Source organism: Amphiura filiformis, chromosome 17 (genome assembly GCF_039555335.1).
Source record: "Amphiura filiformis chromosome 17, Afil_fr2py, whole genome shotgun sequence".
In the NCBI taxonomy this organism is placed as follows: Eukaryota; Metazoa; Echinodermata; class Ophiuroidea; order Amphilepidida; family Amphiuridae; genus Amphiura; species Amphiura filiformis.
Genome location: NC_092644.1, coordinates 1,024,353 through 1,040,421, shown reverse-complemented (window position 1 = coordinate 1,040,421; position 16,069 = coordinate 1,024,353). Strand labels below are relative to the sequence as shown.

At 37.3% G+C, this 16,069-nt stretch overlaps 1 protein-coding gene across 1 annotated transcript; it reads left to right on the top strand.

Moving 5' to 3' along the window:
- The first annotated feature begins 1,916 nt into the window (after positions 1–1,916).
- Positions 1,917–10,621, top strand: LOC140136774 (low molecular weight phosphotyrosine protein phosphatase-like). Its single transcript, XM_072158363.1, has 5 exons — positions 1,917–2,037; positions 4,985–5,175; positions 6,387–6,448; positions 8,678–8,777; positions 9,937–10,621. Exons 1-5 carry the CDS (start codon positions 1,995–1,997, stop codon positions 10,015–10,017), a joined length of 477 nt encoding a protein of 158 aa, XP_072014464.1. The 5' UTR covers positions 1,917–1,994; the 3' UTR covers positions 10,018–10,621.
- Positions 10,622–16,069: the final 5,448 nt, after the last annotated feature.

Genomic DNA, 16,069 nt, shown 5'->3' with positions numbered 1-16,069 from the left:
ATATTAATTTCATTCAGGAGATAAACAAAAACTATCATAAGCAAAAAAATGGGCAAAAGTATCAAATGACAATTCGAATGACTTATCCTTCACTTTTAAGCAATTTATAACTAATTTCATTTTTCTTACACTTACGCTGGGATCACTGAATGGGACTTTAAGAGTGCTACCCCGGTATATTGGGTAGTCATAATGGATGGGGCCGGGGCAAAGTCCTAATTATGACTTGTCAGACTTGACTATGTAAGTTGGCACATGTGTTACAAATACAGGGTTCGCAGGTTTTTGCCGCAGGTGGAAAAAACCGCGGTTTTAACCGCGGTTAAAACCACTTGGCAAAAACAGTTTTTGCCAGTTTTTGCCGGCAAAAATGGCAAAAACTAAAAAAGTGATCTATAGTTCATTTTTTTTCATCTCAAAACAAATTATTAAGTTACAAAAATTATTTCCTGAGTGTAACAAGGTCAGATTTTGTAATTATAAATAACATATTAAGAAATTAAAGGTATGGGTTTTCATTGCTCAAGTGCATTTAACCGATATGTGGCAAAAATCAAATTTAAAACTTGTTCCTTTTAAGGACTTGATAAGACAAAAAACTATTTAATGATTCACTAAAAGTTTTGTGATACTGTTTATGAGCTTTCTATGTTACTTTTTAATATTTGAGTGACTATATGTGAGTTTTTGCCAGTTTTTGCCATTTTTGCCGGTTTAAACCAGGCAAAAACTGGCAAAAACAGGTTTTTGCCAGTTTTTGCCACTTTGCCGGCAAAAACAGGTTTTTGCCGGCAAAAACCGAACCCTGTACAAATATGCCAAAGAATCAGGTGTGAAAAAAAAAACACCCAAAAAACAACGATAAAAAACAAACCAGAGGCTCCGGAAGATTTTGAATATTTGGGGGGCAAAAATTTTGGTCTGTTCGAAGCGCGAAATGCTGAAGGGGTGGCCCGGTGCGGGAGGGTAAGCTTTTGAAATTTTTACATGAATTGTACCTTACATTTTGAATTATACCCTAAAATTATGAATTTTACCCTAAAATTATGATTTTTACCTCAGCTCAGATTATTGGGGGGGGCTCTATACTTTTGATCAGCCGTAATCGGGGGGCCTTATAACATCGCGGATTAATATCAAAATATTTAATTTTGAGAATTTTCTTGGGACATCTCGCCAGAAGCCCCGGCCAGAAGCATCACAAGTTATTAATCCAACTTTATTTACTTTCTTTAGGCCGTGTAAAATTAATATTTTGGTTCTCGTCCCCTCCGCCTCAATTTCTGGGATTTGTCAGATTTTTTTTTTTTATAGATTTTTCAATTTTTTAAGACTTTGGAATGATTTATGAAATCTTCATACATATAAATAAGTTTATTAGAGAACAAGCATCACTTCCAAGTCTTTTTTGTGGTTCTCTAGGGGTTTATCCTCAGAATCTCACATTTGAAAAAAAAAAAAAAAAGGGCCTCATCCGCTCGAGCACTGTTGGAGAAGACCGAAAACTACTGACAATGCTAATTTTACATTGAAAAAAAAAAAACACACAAAAAAACACCTCCCTCCCTCATCAATTCATGAAAATCCTCTGGACGAGAACCAAAACATTAATTTTATACGGCCTTAACACACAAAATATAGACCAGACAGGTCAACTAATAGCACTTTAAACGTGGGTCTACTTTTCGGCGTAGTTGTAAAAGCCTAACATTTCCCGCCTATTACCAGCTGATCAAACTATAGGGTACTTGGGCCCCCTTACCAAAATTATTGAGGGGGCCGGCCCCTCTAGGACCCCCGGTTCCCGAGCCACTGCAAACAAACAAACAAACGAAACATTTCACCGTACTTCGCGGTGTAGAATCACCTAAATTGAACAGTTGAAAAGTGCCGATTTTATTTTCAATACAGCAACAGCAGTCTCTTACACAAGTTTTCTCAATTCGCTCAGGTAAACATTATTGGTGAGGAATTTGGAAGACATCACGATCGAAATGGCATCGGCATCAAAGAAATCCGTGCTTTTTGTCTGTTTGGGTAAGATAACATGATAAGAGATAACAGTTTGAGTAGCAAACATCATAATTCTTGATTTGTTGACATTTACTTGAATACCGGGATTTTAAAAAGTGTTCCGTACCGTAAAATAAAATGATCACCACGAAAGAGCAGCCATCATCGTTGTGCATGTGTGTCGAATTCGGCAGACCTGTCGTCGTGTCGAGCTCATCATCATGATTCTTGAGCTGTAGTGTCACGTCAACAGTGATTAAGGCAATACAAGGCAAGGGCAATTGCTTGCTCCCCACCCCGGCCATGCTGGCCTCCGGGGGGTACTCAAGTTTGGTTTTGGTAGGGACGTGCCGCTGAGATTTTGGAAGTGGACCCATAAATATACCAATTTTTCAAGAAATTTGGACCCATTGATATACCAAAAGTCGGAAATTTTCGGCCGAATTTAACCAAAATTGTCTTAGTTTTTACAAATTTTCCCAAAATTTTGGCTAGATTAAGGAAAAATTGGGCTGTTTTCCGAAAAAATTTAGAAAATTTTGAAAAAAGGACCCATTCATATACCAAAATAGGCTTTGAAAAGGGGGTCATTGATATACCAGAAGGCTGAAAATGCTACCCATGTTTGCGGCACGTCCCCGTATGGTCATTTGTACTGAGTACCCCTCCCGGGTGCTGGCCTCCGCCTCTCGTATTCCCATGCACATGATGATGTCAGGACATTGTCATGATTGTGTGTGATGATGCACATGCATGCATGATATGATATGTGCATGTCACATATATGTATCGTCATATGACTTGCCCATACTGGGTACATCACAATGTCTCGGCTATAATTGAAGACCGAATTAAAAAGACTAGTTTGCGTCTGACAACCTGTCAACCAGACCAAAAATGCCGCACTGCGCAGGTTAGCAACCAATCACACCGCGCCGTTGCCCTGACGTCATGGACGTAGTTCACCACGTAAACTTGTATGGCTCAAAATTCGGACCGCTTGCCATTAAGGTTACTGCTTTCTGTGTTTTGAAATTTGTTGATGTTTTAATGATCCCCGATTTCCGGTCGATTATTTTAGCTGTGTCAGTGTCACATCATGCATCACGTGCATGACGCTAGTGGGTACCAGCCAAACTTCAGAAAAAAAAAATCACGATCGCCGATATAACGATGTGATATGGGACTTACATAGGATTACACAGGGATATTTCTTGCCAAAATTTGACCATTTTTAGGTACATGTAGCTTGGCCCTACTTTGTCTGCGTTATATGAAAAAGGACAGTCTTAAGTAAGGGGTGGTGCAATAATTATGTGTAGGCTACCCCTGGGGTGAATTCTCAAAATGGTCTGCCAAAAATCGTATGTCCCCCCTTTGGCGTGCAAAAATCTTTGCCCCCCTTTCGACGTGCTAAAAACCTTTTCCCCTTACACGTATGCAAGATTTTGGGGAACCCGAATTTAAAACCTTAAATTGTCGTAATATCATACAATGCGAGCGCAGCGAGCAGGAAATTTTGCATATTTAAACGTGTTCCTAACATTTTCCTACACCTTTTTAGGGCGTAATATAGAAACGGTACCCAAAATATCTGTGCCAAAAATTGCTTCCCCCCTTCGACGTGCCAAAATTGCTTGACCCCCTTTTGACCTGCCAAAAATGCTATAATTCACCCCGGGTACACATAATTATTGCACCACCCCTAAGTAAATGTGCAATGCTTTTGATGTTTTGATGTTTTAGGAGACTGGGATGGATCAGAACAAAAAAATGATGGAGCCTATTCTTGACTGTGTAATATTCCTTCACCACACTGCCGTACGGCAATAACCTTATACGATGGACATGGACAGATAGTATCAGTTTGTGAATGAGGACATCGTATAAGTTCCTTGTACTACGTCAGACGCAAACTAGTCTTTTTAATTCAGTCTTCAAATATATCATGTTACCCGCACTGTCATGGATGACAGTACTATCAACTACCATGCTCCTGTAGGCCTGGGCATGTTGCCAACCTTTATCAAAGTTGACATTTATAGTTGGGCCTCTAGCTTGCAATGTTCAGGTTTTTTTTGTTTTTTGATAGACCTTTGCTATATGGTTTTGTCTTGATATGTTACATTGAGAAGCTGCTTCTTTTTGACAACTTTTTCATGTTTGTATTTGGATTTGAACCTGCTTAAACTTGACACTACAGAAATTTAGATGCCATTAATTGGAAATATTGGACATTTTCCTTTCACTTTTCAGAAAATGTTTACTTTTGGTATGATAGCGTCTATGCAAATTTATGTGTGCTCCTTGAAATTTACTGATGCAATGCAAAGGAACCCCACTTAGCCATGATAGCCATGTATGCCAGGGGGAGGGGGGGGGGCACTTCAGTTTGATATGGATGTAGGTGTAGGGCTGGCACTTTTGCACTAAGGGGCATTTGGTGAGAGCAAAATGTGAAAAATATGGGGTCATTGGGTGAGAACATGATTTTTGGCATTCGGTGAGAGCAAAATGTAAAAAATATGGGTTCATTGGGTGAGAACATGACCTTTTTTTAAAATGGAATCTTTGTGTGAGAGCCGAAACAGCGCAACAGAAACCTCGAAAATCGAATTTCTAGTTCTAAATGGCTTCAAATTTCTTTGTTTTATCAAAATAAGTTTTATCAAAATAAGTGACAAAATCAGTGATAAATGAAAGTTGCTGTTAAATTTGAACAAGTAAGGGTCTTTGGGTGACAGATCAAATGAAAAAATAAGGGTCTTCGGGTGACAGAGCGTGTGTTAAGTAAAAAAAAAATATGGGGTCTTTGGGTGACAGCAATGCTGAAAAAGGGGGTCTCAACAGCCCTACATACGCATCACCTCCAAAGTTGGAGTGCCCCCCCCGGGCATGTATGCACTGAAAATTTTGATGGTAAATGACAGTAAGAACTGAAGTACACCTTCCATATTGCCACTTGTTACAGGCAATTTCTGTCGTTCCCCAATGGCAGAGGGCGTATTTAAGGACATGGTTTCGCAGCGTGCTGACAAAGATGAGTGGAAGATTGACAGTGCAGGCACTTCCGATTGGCACGAAGGAGACAATCCAGATGAAAGAACTAGCGCCACCCTGGAAACCAAAACTGGCCATCGGCTTGATCATATTGGCAGAAAGGTCTGTGTGTGCATTACATAGCCCCCTCTTTAAAAAACAATGTCCCAATTTTGTGTGGTTTATTTTTTCTGCAGGTAACATTTGCCGGTCACCAATGGCAGAAGCATTGTTTGCAGAAATGGTGGCTAACAGGGGCGAGAAAGATCAGTGGAAGATCGACAGTGCAGCAACATAGACGTACGAGATTGGGTCTGAGCCGGATTCAAGGACAAATAAGATGCTGCAGACAAATAATCACAGTCGTAGCCATCATTTAGCTAGACAGGTGTGCATGAATGTGTGCTTCATGAGGAAACAAAATGAAAAACCATTTTATTATTTTTATATTCATGACAAAAACAGCTTCAGTCATATATGATTAGGCCCCCAAAAAATGGTTTGTCTCAAAGCTCACGAGTGGTTTGAAAACAAATGCGAAATGAGATTTTTTAAATTTTTTTATTCCCGACTTTTTTCATGGTATTTGGAGAAAAATACCTGAATTTTCGCCCAATTTTTCTGGAAAAAGTAAAAATTTTTTTTTTTTTGAAATAAAAAAAATTCTGCATTTCTTTTTTTCCAAATCTCACGATTTTACAAATGCGCGCGCGAGCTTCGAGACAAACCTTTTTTTTTTTTTTTTTGCCTTACTGTTTTAAAAACTGATATTATTGACTTGACAAAACATATTTCGAACATACCGTTACCACCCGGGTATAAGCCCACCTTCGGCTATAAGCGCACCCCCTATTTTTCAAAACATTTTGGGAACAAGGGTGCACTCAGGTATAAGCCCAGTACTAAATTTTGGCCAAGTTCTTGAATCAAATCAATGCTTTGCTCAAATATTAAAAATATCAGTTGATTAACATTCCAGACTTATAATTTTAAGAAATTGACATAGGTGATAGAAATTACTGGTACATTGGTCATATGCAAATGGGGGATGATTGTTCTTAAATGTTTAAATTCAAGCACTACATGTAGCCCTTCCCCGGTTATAAGCCCAGCCCCATTTTTGAAGTGAAATCTGCCATCTAGGGGGGTGGGCTTATACCCGAGTGGTTGACGGTAATAATACAGTATTTTTAATAATGTGGTTTTTAACACATGTACACTACAAACAAAACAAGCAAAAAAAATGACTTTTTTCAATATTTTTATATTTTAAATTTTTGAGTGTCATTTCTCTGATTTTATTTTTTTTTCACTATTTTGTGTTTGTATTACAGATCACTAAAGATGATTATAACAAGTTTCACTACATATTTGGTTTTGATGAAAGCAATATAAGGTAAGAAAGCTAGAAAAGGTCAGGGGGGGCCGGCCAAGATTGGCTCAATTTTGACGTCGTCATTGGTTTTACACGTAAACACAAAATGTCTCAAATTATTCCAAAACTGTACGTATGTTATTAAGCACTATTTTATCAGTCTAAATCCGTTGAGGTTCGCCAGTGAACCTCATTGTAAGTACTGTTTTTTTGATTTTTTTGTATGAATAACGCACGATATGTTACGTTATATACTGAAAATTTCCCCTACCTGTATCAATGAGTTTACGTGGTCTAGTGGTTACGGGTCTCGCCTCCCACGCATAGGGTCCCGAGATCGATTCCCATCCCCGGCGATGATTAGAATTTTTTCTTCTTCTTTTTTCTTTGAATTTAAAATTATTTATTTTCATGTGAAAATATATATTGCACTGGGAAATATATTTTGTGCATTTTTTTCTGTAATGGGGCCACCTGGCCAATAGAGCTAAAAACGGATCTTGGCTCCGAGATCGTGCAGGCAGTGTTGCCGTCATATTGTCTGTTTTGTTTACGCTTTTGGCTGTTGCCACATTGAATAATGTAGTCCACCATCGTCTGGAAAAGGTGACCCAATCTGATCCACTCAGGCCAAAGTCGGAAATTTTGAAAATTACTAACTTGCTCATACAATTACTGATTATTGAATCCACAGGTCTCTTGAATACTTGGTGGCAAAGTTATGAACCTAGGTCCACTTGTATATTTGTTATTGTTTTTTCTTCTCACTTTTTGCTTATATCTCGGTTTCGTTATTTCCGACTTTAGCCTGATTGGTTTAGATCTGGTCACAAATAAGGCCAAAAAAAAAAGGTTCGATCTCAAAGCTTATGCAGCGTTTGTAAAATCCCACGATTTGACAAAAAACAAATGCGGAAATTTGTTTTATTTCAATTTTTTTTTTTTAACTTTTTCCAGAAAAAATCGGCGAAAATCAGACTTTTTTCTCCAAAATACCATGAAAAAAGTCGGGAATAAAAAATAATAAAAAATCGCATTTCGCATTTCTTTTTAAATTTCTTGTGAGCTTTGAGACAAACCTTTTTTTTTTTTTGCCTAATGATATGACAATATGAATACCGGTATCTGGGGTGGCATTGTGATCTCTGTATGTGCAATCCTTGGTGGACTGGTAGAAATTAATGCAAAGATAAAGAAATAATTACTATTTCTAGTCGTATTTTTGTTTCAATGGTTCTATATTATCCGAACTGTGATTTCTTTTGAAGAAAAAATACTATCTCTAGTTAGACCCAATTTATGCCTGACTAATATATGCCAACTTTGAATCTTGTTTTATAGAAATTGAAAATAAAAATACCAGAAAGTAGGTGTCATGTACCAATCACACACAGCAATTGATCACTTTGTTAAAGATATTAATTACTCCTTTCACAAATCTGATATTTGATCATTGTCAGTAAAGATATTATAGTTTGCATAAAGGACGTTGATTTGATTTCAGCATGATTTATTTCCCCTATGGTTGAATAACTTTGACCCCATTCCTCAGTCCCCGTATAATAACAGTGTCATGTCAATATTTCAATCCCTTGTGATGTGAGAGCCAAAAAAAATGTGCATTTAAGAGTACTGCAGCTGTGTTAATGCTCTGCATGCTAGCCATAGGCTTCAACATAAAAAGTTTCAAGATATTTTCTAAAAATATCAAGAGCTGTCTTATTAGAAGAAGCCCCGACAGAGCAGTTCTTCTGGGGTGAACCAAACCTGCCTGGTTATCAAATTAATCAGCAACATTATTTCTGAATTTGACAGGTGCTAATTGATGCAATATCATTAAAATATCAATTAGCACCTGTCAAATTCAGAGATAACCATTAATTTGATTAATTTGATAACCAAGCAGGTTTGGTTCACCCCAGAAGAACTGCCCTGGTGGGGCTTCCTCTTTTTTTAAGAGCCACTAAACCATTACTATAGTCTGTATACCTTCCTTGAGGCAGTAAAATAAAATATATCGCCTGTTTCCAAGCTTTTTCAGTAATATTGGCAACAGAAAGCTAGCTTTGAAATCTAGACATTTTTAAATTATTATAAGGGGTTGTACACTTATTTTCTGGAATATATCTCAATACACAAGCTGATTATGGTTTTATTTACTTTTGTGTATATTTGCTACTATTGTGAAATGAAATATGTATTATTCTCTTGCAAATTTTTTTTTTTTTATATTTTATTACCATTTTGCAGTAATATCAATAGAAGGAAACCTGCCGGTTGCCAAGCAGTCATACAGCTTTTAGGTGAATTTGATCCACAGAATCAGCGTGTTATAGAAGATCCTTATTATGTAAGTACAGCATATGACAATATCTCAACTGATCAAACAAAATTTGGAATAACTATAGAATACCCTGCTCAGGGTGCCTAACCCTAACCTAACCCTAACCCTAACCCTGTGTGTTGGGAGGTGAGATGGGTATTCTATAGCTATGCCCAAAATTTACATGATGATCAGATTCAGATGTTTCCATTGTGGTAAAGAATATTATGTGGTGTATTAAAAGGGCATTTCGTGATCCACAGCCTCATCCCCCACTTTTCTCAAAAAAAAAGTTGAGATTTTTATACCACTGGAAACCTCTGGCTACATAATGTTTATGTACCGGTACCAAAAATTTCTTGCAGATTAATTCATTTAGCAAAAATATCGTCAAATTTGAATTTCATTCTGGTATACCAGAACGAAATTACAACAGTGACCTATGGAGCAGTGTAATACACATAATGATGCATATAACTCGCAAACGCAAAATAGGAATTAAATGAAATTTTGGTAGTAGGCTTTTTGTGGATATCTACTGAAAAATGTCATAAAAAGAGGATGATAGGATCACGAAATCATCCTTTAAATGTCATCAAAGTGTTACATAAAAGAAAGCCAAGACTCAAAACTTGGAATCAGACTGTTTATTGGTATGCCTCAATGTAAGGTAGGAAATACCATATGTGACACGCAGGGCTGGAAAAAATGAAAAATTTCCCCGGAAGATGACCAAAATTTCTCTTCAAAACGACAAATTTTCCTCCAAATTCTTATATATTTCTTTGTTTAAGGATCTTAATTTCCCTCCAAACTTCCCAATTTTCCTGGAAGGAGCTTCCCATTTTCCACATTTTTTCCAGGCCTGGTGACACGATCTGGTCCATGGGGGCCAAAGGTGGCAAATTTGAGATTGAGATTAAGGTAAAAATATGGAGTAAAAAACTATAAAATACATAAGAAAATAGAGATCAAAAAACTTCATAACTTTAGAATCAAGTATGCTAGACCTTTGGTGATAGCCTATTGTATGTATAATGTAATATTTACAGTAACTCAATTTTCAAAAATGCCTCCTTTGGCCGGCCCCCATGGACCAGATCGTGTCACATATGAAATTATCAGAACCACCCAGTCTACCTGTCTTATATATAATAATTCTTCCTGTTTTATATTTTCATTTCAGGGTGACATGAGTGAATTTCAGAGGGTTTATAACCAATGCAGTAGGTGTCTAACAGCTTTCTTGGAAAAGGAATTCAGTTAAGGAGACTTGAGTACTACATACCGTCACTGGGCGGGAAAATCTCATATGTACTTTTTGCCCTTAAACATGGATGAAACAAGCCATTCAATATAAAGTTGACACCTACAAGGCTTTATCCATTATCAAGGGCTAAAAGTAAATAATGAGGTGTTGTCTGCATGTACTTTTGGCCCTTGAACATGGATGAAGCAGCCTCTTCAATATAAAGTCTACACCAACAAGGCATTATTCATGTTCAAGGGCCAAAAGTACATATGAGGTGTTGTCTGCATGTACTTTTGGCCCTTGAACATGGATGAAGCAGCCTCTTCAATATAAAGTCTACACCAACAAGGCCTTATTCATGTTCAATGGCCAAAAGTACATATGAGGGTTTTTCCCGCCCAGTGACGATACATTTCAGAGTACTTGACATCTTAACCCCACCAGCACTGCTATCTTTTTTACAGTCAGTGCATGTTATTGGTTATAAGGCCAAAAAAAAAGGTTTGTGTCAAAGCTCGCGCGCGCATTTGTAAAATCATGCGATTTGGGAAAAAAAGAAATGCAGAATTTTTTTTTGAAATAAAAAAAAATTTGTTAGTTTTTTCAGAAAAAATCGGTGATTTTTTTCTCCAAATACCAATAAAATTTTTTTTTTTTTAAATCGCATTTCGCATTTGTTTTCAAACCACTCGTGAGCTTTGAGACAAACCATTATTTTTTTTGGGCCTAATCATATGATATGATATACACATCAGCACAACCAACCAATCAAAATAAAGCTTTTAAAATCTTGGCACTCCAGCCCTACTGGCAATTCTTACCATATTTTTGATTGGCTCAATATATGATATTGGCCTCCTTGTAACCAATCAAAATAGTTCTTACATGTAGATACCAATAATTCAACTGGTAGTGCCCATGGGGTTAACCCGAGTTAACTTGATTAGAAGTTGCTGTATCATATTTCGGCATAGTTTCTATTTTGTATGATTTATCCTGTATCTGCTGATTGTACATAAAAAATAGCGATGGATAAATGTGGAATGATTGTGAGGTTTCTGTAAAAGAGGTACTAGCTAGCACTTGGTATGCCTTTTAAGGACATTTTTTTTTATTTGTGTTGCCATGAAGGCCACATGATGCTGCATGCTTGTACTCTGAAAGATTATATTTTATTTAGTACATGCCAAAGTGCTTCTATTTGCTCTGAAACCAATAATATTGTAAATTCTATGTGCAATTCTACAAGACTGAATAATACCCACTCTCAATTAGAGGTATTTTTTCTCAAGTTCAGAGTAACGCCATGTTGGATTTTTCAGTGTCGGGTTCAAATCCCGTGCCCAACATACTAATCCAGTGTGGCGTGCACACATGTGTAGAACAGCGATTTGTCCGTACGCTGGTGTCGCAACTGCGTATAACGCACTGGTTCAGATCTGCCACCGCGAAATCCAACATGATGTTACTCTAAACTTGAAACAAGACGCTATCAGATTATGATGTGGCTCAATTAGCACAGCTAGGAACTCTCACTAGGGTATCAAACAACCCCATCTGCAAGGACACAGTTCTCTAACTCAAATATGTTTGTATACTCTCATAAAATGACTTTTGAATGAATTGGGTACAAAAACTCATCCTCCACAACTTAGGTCAACTGAAATTATACTCCCTCCTTTAACTAATGAGTTTCTTTGGGTGATGACTATAGATGAGTTGACATGAATTGATACGCCCTCTGTTGATCTGAGATCAAAACTGCCAGGCAAAAACACTATAGTTTACATGGAAGAAGTTTATTTCTTTTCATGAACTTTGGTTTCAAAGCAAATACTACTAAAATGTTATCAAACTTGTTTACAAATGCATCAAGCTATATACATAATAATCACACAAAACTTCGAAGGTTTTTAAAAGTTGGGTTTTGAAGAGATTCATGCGGTCTGCCATAGACACTCCTGTGTTATTTTGCCTGGCATGAAACAACAGAGGGCGGTCTAAATGTAAACATGTGACATCATAGGTCAACTCATCTATAGATATTCCACTCATATTTGTCAGAATACTTGCATGTAATGTAAACTTCAAAAATGTTGTGGAACATGTTTAAACCTAACAATGGTATAAAATCCTCGGATCGTAATACTGAAAAAAATGAGCAAGAGTGAGCGATATAATGAATGTACGTGTATTACATTCTACTATTATGCATTCTGTTTTCAAGCTGAAATGAATAGTAATGATATTAAGAAATTTGTTAAGACATTAAAAAACATGGATTGGTCCTAGAATGCATATCTTTATTCTATAATCCTAAAGAACCTTATGTATTGAATGTATCATGCATGATAGTCTATCGTTATTTTTCTGGAGGGATTTTTTTTTATGTGGAAGTGCGAATAGTGTTTATTTGCAATTTCGTAAAATATTTTGAAACAATTGCAAATATCTTGCAAAAAATTTGTGTGAAAGCGAAATGTAAGGGTTTAATAGCCATGTTATAAAGCTCCAGGTATAATCATACGGATTGTTTGTAACTTGTGCAAGGGGGAAATTATGATAATCATTGTAATATGTATCATGTAGTTAATTTTGTTTTATGCTAAATGATCACACACAAATGTATTTTAAAGTGAAGTGTCAGAATAAACAAAATATTGTAGGGAATTACGTTTCTTTGCATCTTTGTTGATTTTGCTAATACTTTTTGATAGTACTTAGGGGAGCCAACCCTCATATTTTGGAAGCAAGTGACATGTTGAGTAAGTTATAAAAGGTTGGCCTATATAGGTGTTTTCTATGGGTCACGGGCAGTAACTTCTGGGTGGCCAACTAAATCAATCCTCTATAGGGGGTGGGATGGGGGTTCCAGGATGGGGTCATTAAGGATACATGGGGTCAAATTACTCAATTCTTGTTTTTAACCTCACCAAAGTATTTCTCTCGTCATTAGGATTCAGATTAAGTCTAGTTTGACCTGTGATGTACGGTTCTCCCATTTAAACCAAAAATGTCTGAAACTGTTCCTCTTTAAAAACATTTCAAAATAAAGAAAAGTTTGCCATCTTCATGTTTCATTACCTAGGTTACAGGGTGAGAGGTCAATCCCCTTATGAGCTCTATTGACCTTGATATATTTGGCTCTGTAATCTATATAAAAACATCCTAGATGGTGCAAACTTCTTTATTTTGCATGGTTTTGCAAGAGGAACAATTTGAGACATTTTTTTGTTAAAATAGGAGCATCTAGGAGCATCTTTATGATGTTGAGTCAAACTTTGACCTTTTTGCTAATAACTCAAGAATGTACATCACGGGTAGGTCAAACTATACTTTTTCTGAATCCTTATGACCAGAGAATACTTTGGTGGGAATCAAGCAAATTTGCAATTTGTCCCCATGCAGCCTTTGACCCCATGCTGGTAACCCCCTGTAGAGGATTAATTTACTTAGACACTGAAGTTATTGCCGATGATCCATAGAAAATACCTATATATATATAGGCGAACCTTCTTATCACACCAGAATCAAGTGTAAAATTGCAGATTGTGCAATTGAAGAGGTTAGCGGCAAGAATGTGCACTCCAGCAAAATGCCTGTTATGTACTCGCCATCAATACCCCCGACCATACCAATATGATGCACCGGGCAACTCGACCCCTCCTGACAACCAACCCCAGACATGTCTAATGTATTACTGGCACACATGCAGAAAGTACAAAAGTTAACCCATATTTATTTCTAAAAAATATATCCCCTCTTCTAAAGACACAGTTTTTAAACTGTCTTTAGGAGAGGGGGATATATTTTTTAGAAATTTATAAGTTTGGATCTCTCTATTATTACATAATACACACTGTTTTCGGTGGTCCTGGTTTTTATTTGTAGTCATTTGAAGTTTAAACCGGTCCGGTTTTTGATTACCTGCTAAACCCGCAGTGGCGGATTTAGAGGGGGGCGCACGCGGCGCGCGCCCCCTCTATTTTGTGCAGATCGGCGCCTGACTCTGTGTATTTTTGCAGAGTGGCGCCTGACTTTGTGTGGGCGCCGAGCCGCGGTGGTGGCTCCGCGCCCCCTCTATTGAAAATTCCTGGATCCGCCCCTGACCCGGGTATTCAAACAGCACCCGGCCCGCGACACTTCGGAACTAGTTTTGAGGACAGTACACATAACCATATACAGTACACATACCATATATGGATAATGGATGTGATTTTTAATAAATTAATCAATTATCGTGCAAACCCGTCTTCTACACAACCAGTTGTGCCGGTCCTGACATACAGTCTGGTCCGAGACTAGGCAAAACTCTGTTCTGTGATTGGTTTTGTATGTCCATCACATCATGGATAATTTATTAATTATTAATTTTATTAAGAATCACATTTTGCTGTCCTCAACTTCGTGTACATGCATTAGTAACAAGCCTGGGCTCATACATCTGTTCCGAATTTTGATATGCCATAGGCTTTGTGTTGTGATCATTTTGATCAGTGGTTCGTAACAAAGCGTGATCCGGTTGACCTAGCAACGGTCACATTTTAACGTGCACTACGACAGCGAATATGCCATTTGTACAGTGTCTTATCTCATAGTATAAAATCTCTGACCCCCCCCCCCCCCCGCCCCCAACAGACAGGTATGATTTACGATTTCTTCACAAAGTTACTTATTGTACTTTTTGGAACAACCCTCCCCTTTCCTGTTGTTTTCATTTGTGATACGAAAGTGGATCTGTAGGCCAAAGGTTAACCTTAGTATTGTAAACTTAGGGTGTATGTACCCCAGAATTAATTTGTAAGGGGTCAGAACTGACAACCTACTTCATCAAAATTAGAAAGTCCTTATATTTAGTTAAATATCCATTGACAAAGTCTCTTTTATATGTCACTGATCCACATCTCTTTTATTTCTTGACAATCAACTTTGGTATGTCCCTACAAAAAGTACAATTGAAAAATATGGGTCAGAGCCGACAACCATGACAACCTACTTCCACCAAACAAAAAAAACGAATCACTGAATTCACAAATTTAATTAAGAATCCATTAACGGGGCTGCAACGGGGGGAATGGAAACCAAAGTTACTGCTGTAATCTGTTTACCAATATGTCTATCGGTAAGTCCCTCTGTTGAATTGGATCCTGTCAATTATAACACAGGGAAGACTTTTTCTTGTTGGCCACATGCAAATCATTTTAATGTAATGTTTATGACACAGTCGACATGCAGTTTACTAAAAAAAATAAAAAAGTAAATGAATACAACTTGAGGGGACATCGTTGTTTATAAACGATTGTATTGATATACTTGACATGCTTGAGGGGACAGCATTATAAACAACACTTTACTTTTCAATACTAGTATCTTATTGCATTTTATCTGTTTGGGCGCGAGTTTTAAAAGCACGGTTCAAGCGGATCATCAACAAAACTTGATATGCGAGCATACTGGCAGGCAAAGAACAATGGAACTGCCGATCAACTGGACGAAAGTCAAGTTTGATGAAAATTAATTGTTATTTTCTTACGAAACAACCCTTTTTTGCATTTATGCAAATGAGCTACTTAAATATGCACATTTGATGACGACACACAGCATGGGCAATACTTTACCCTCAACACTAGATATCAAGTTTGATGAAAACCGGTCATTGCTTTGTATAGTAAAGTACAGTAATTGAAAAGTAATTTTTTATGTGTTTTACTGACGGATGGTCACTGATAATCACAGCTAAAATGTACACTACTCACTGAACTGTTCTCATGGCGCTGAATTAAGTGTTTTTCATTGTCATGAGACTTGGTAGTGCAAGGTTTTTTGTTACCTGAACATTACTGAATGAAATGACACCTAAAATTGCTGATACTAGTAAATAAGTCTGATCCTTTATTTTTTTTCTTATCAAAATTGCACAAAATTTGTTTTTTAATCACCAGTGGTTTTAATGATTTAGCCTGCCGCGGAGGTTTCAACTGTACGGCGCGCACCCCTTTGCTGGAATGGTATGGACAGGGTGGGCATCCAGGGGTGGGCATAATGGGGTATATGGAGAATAGCTTTG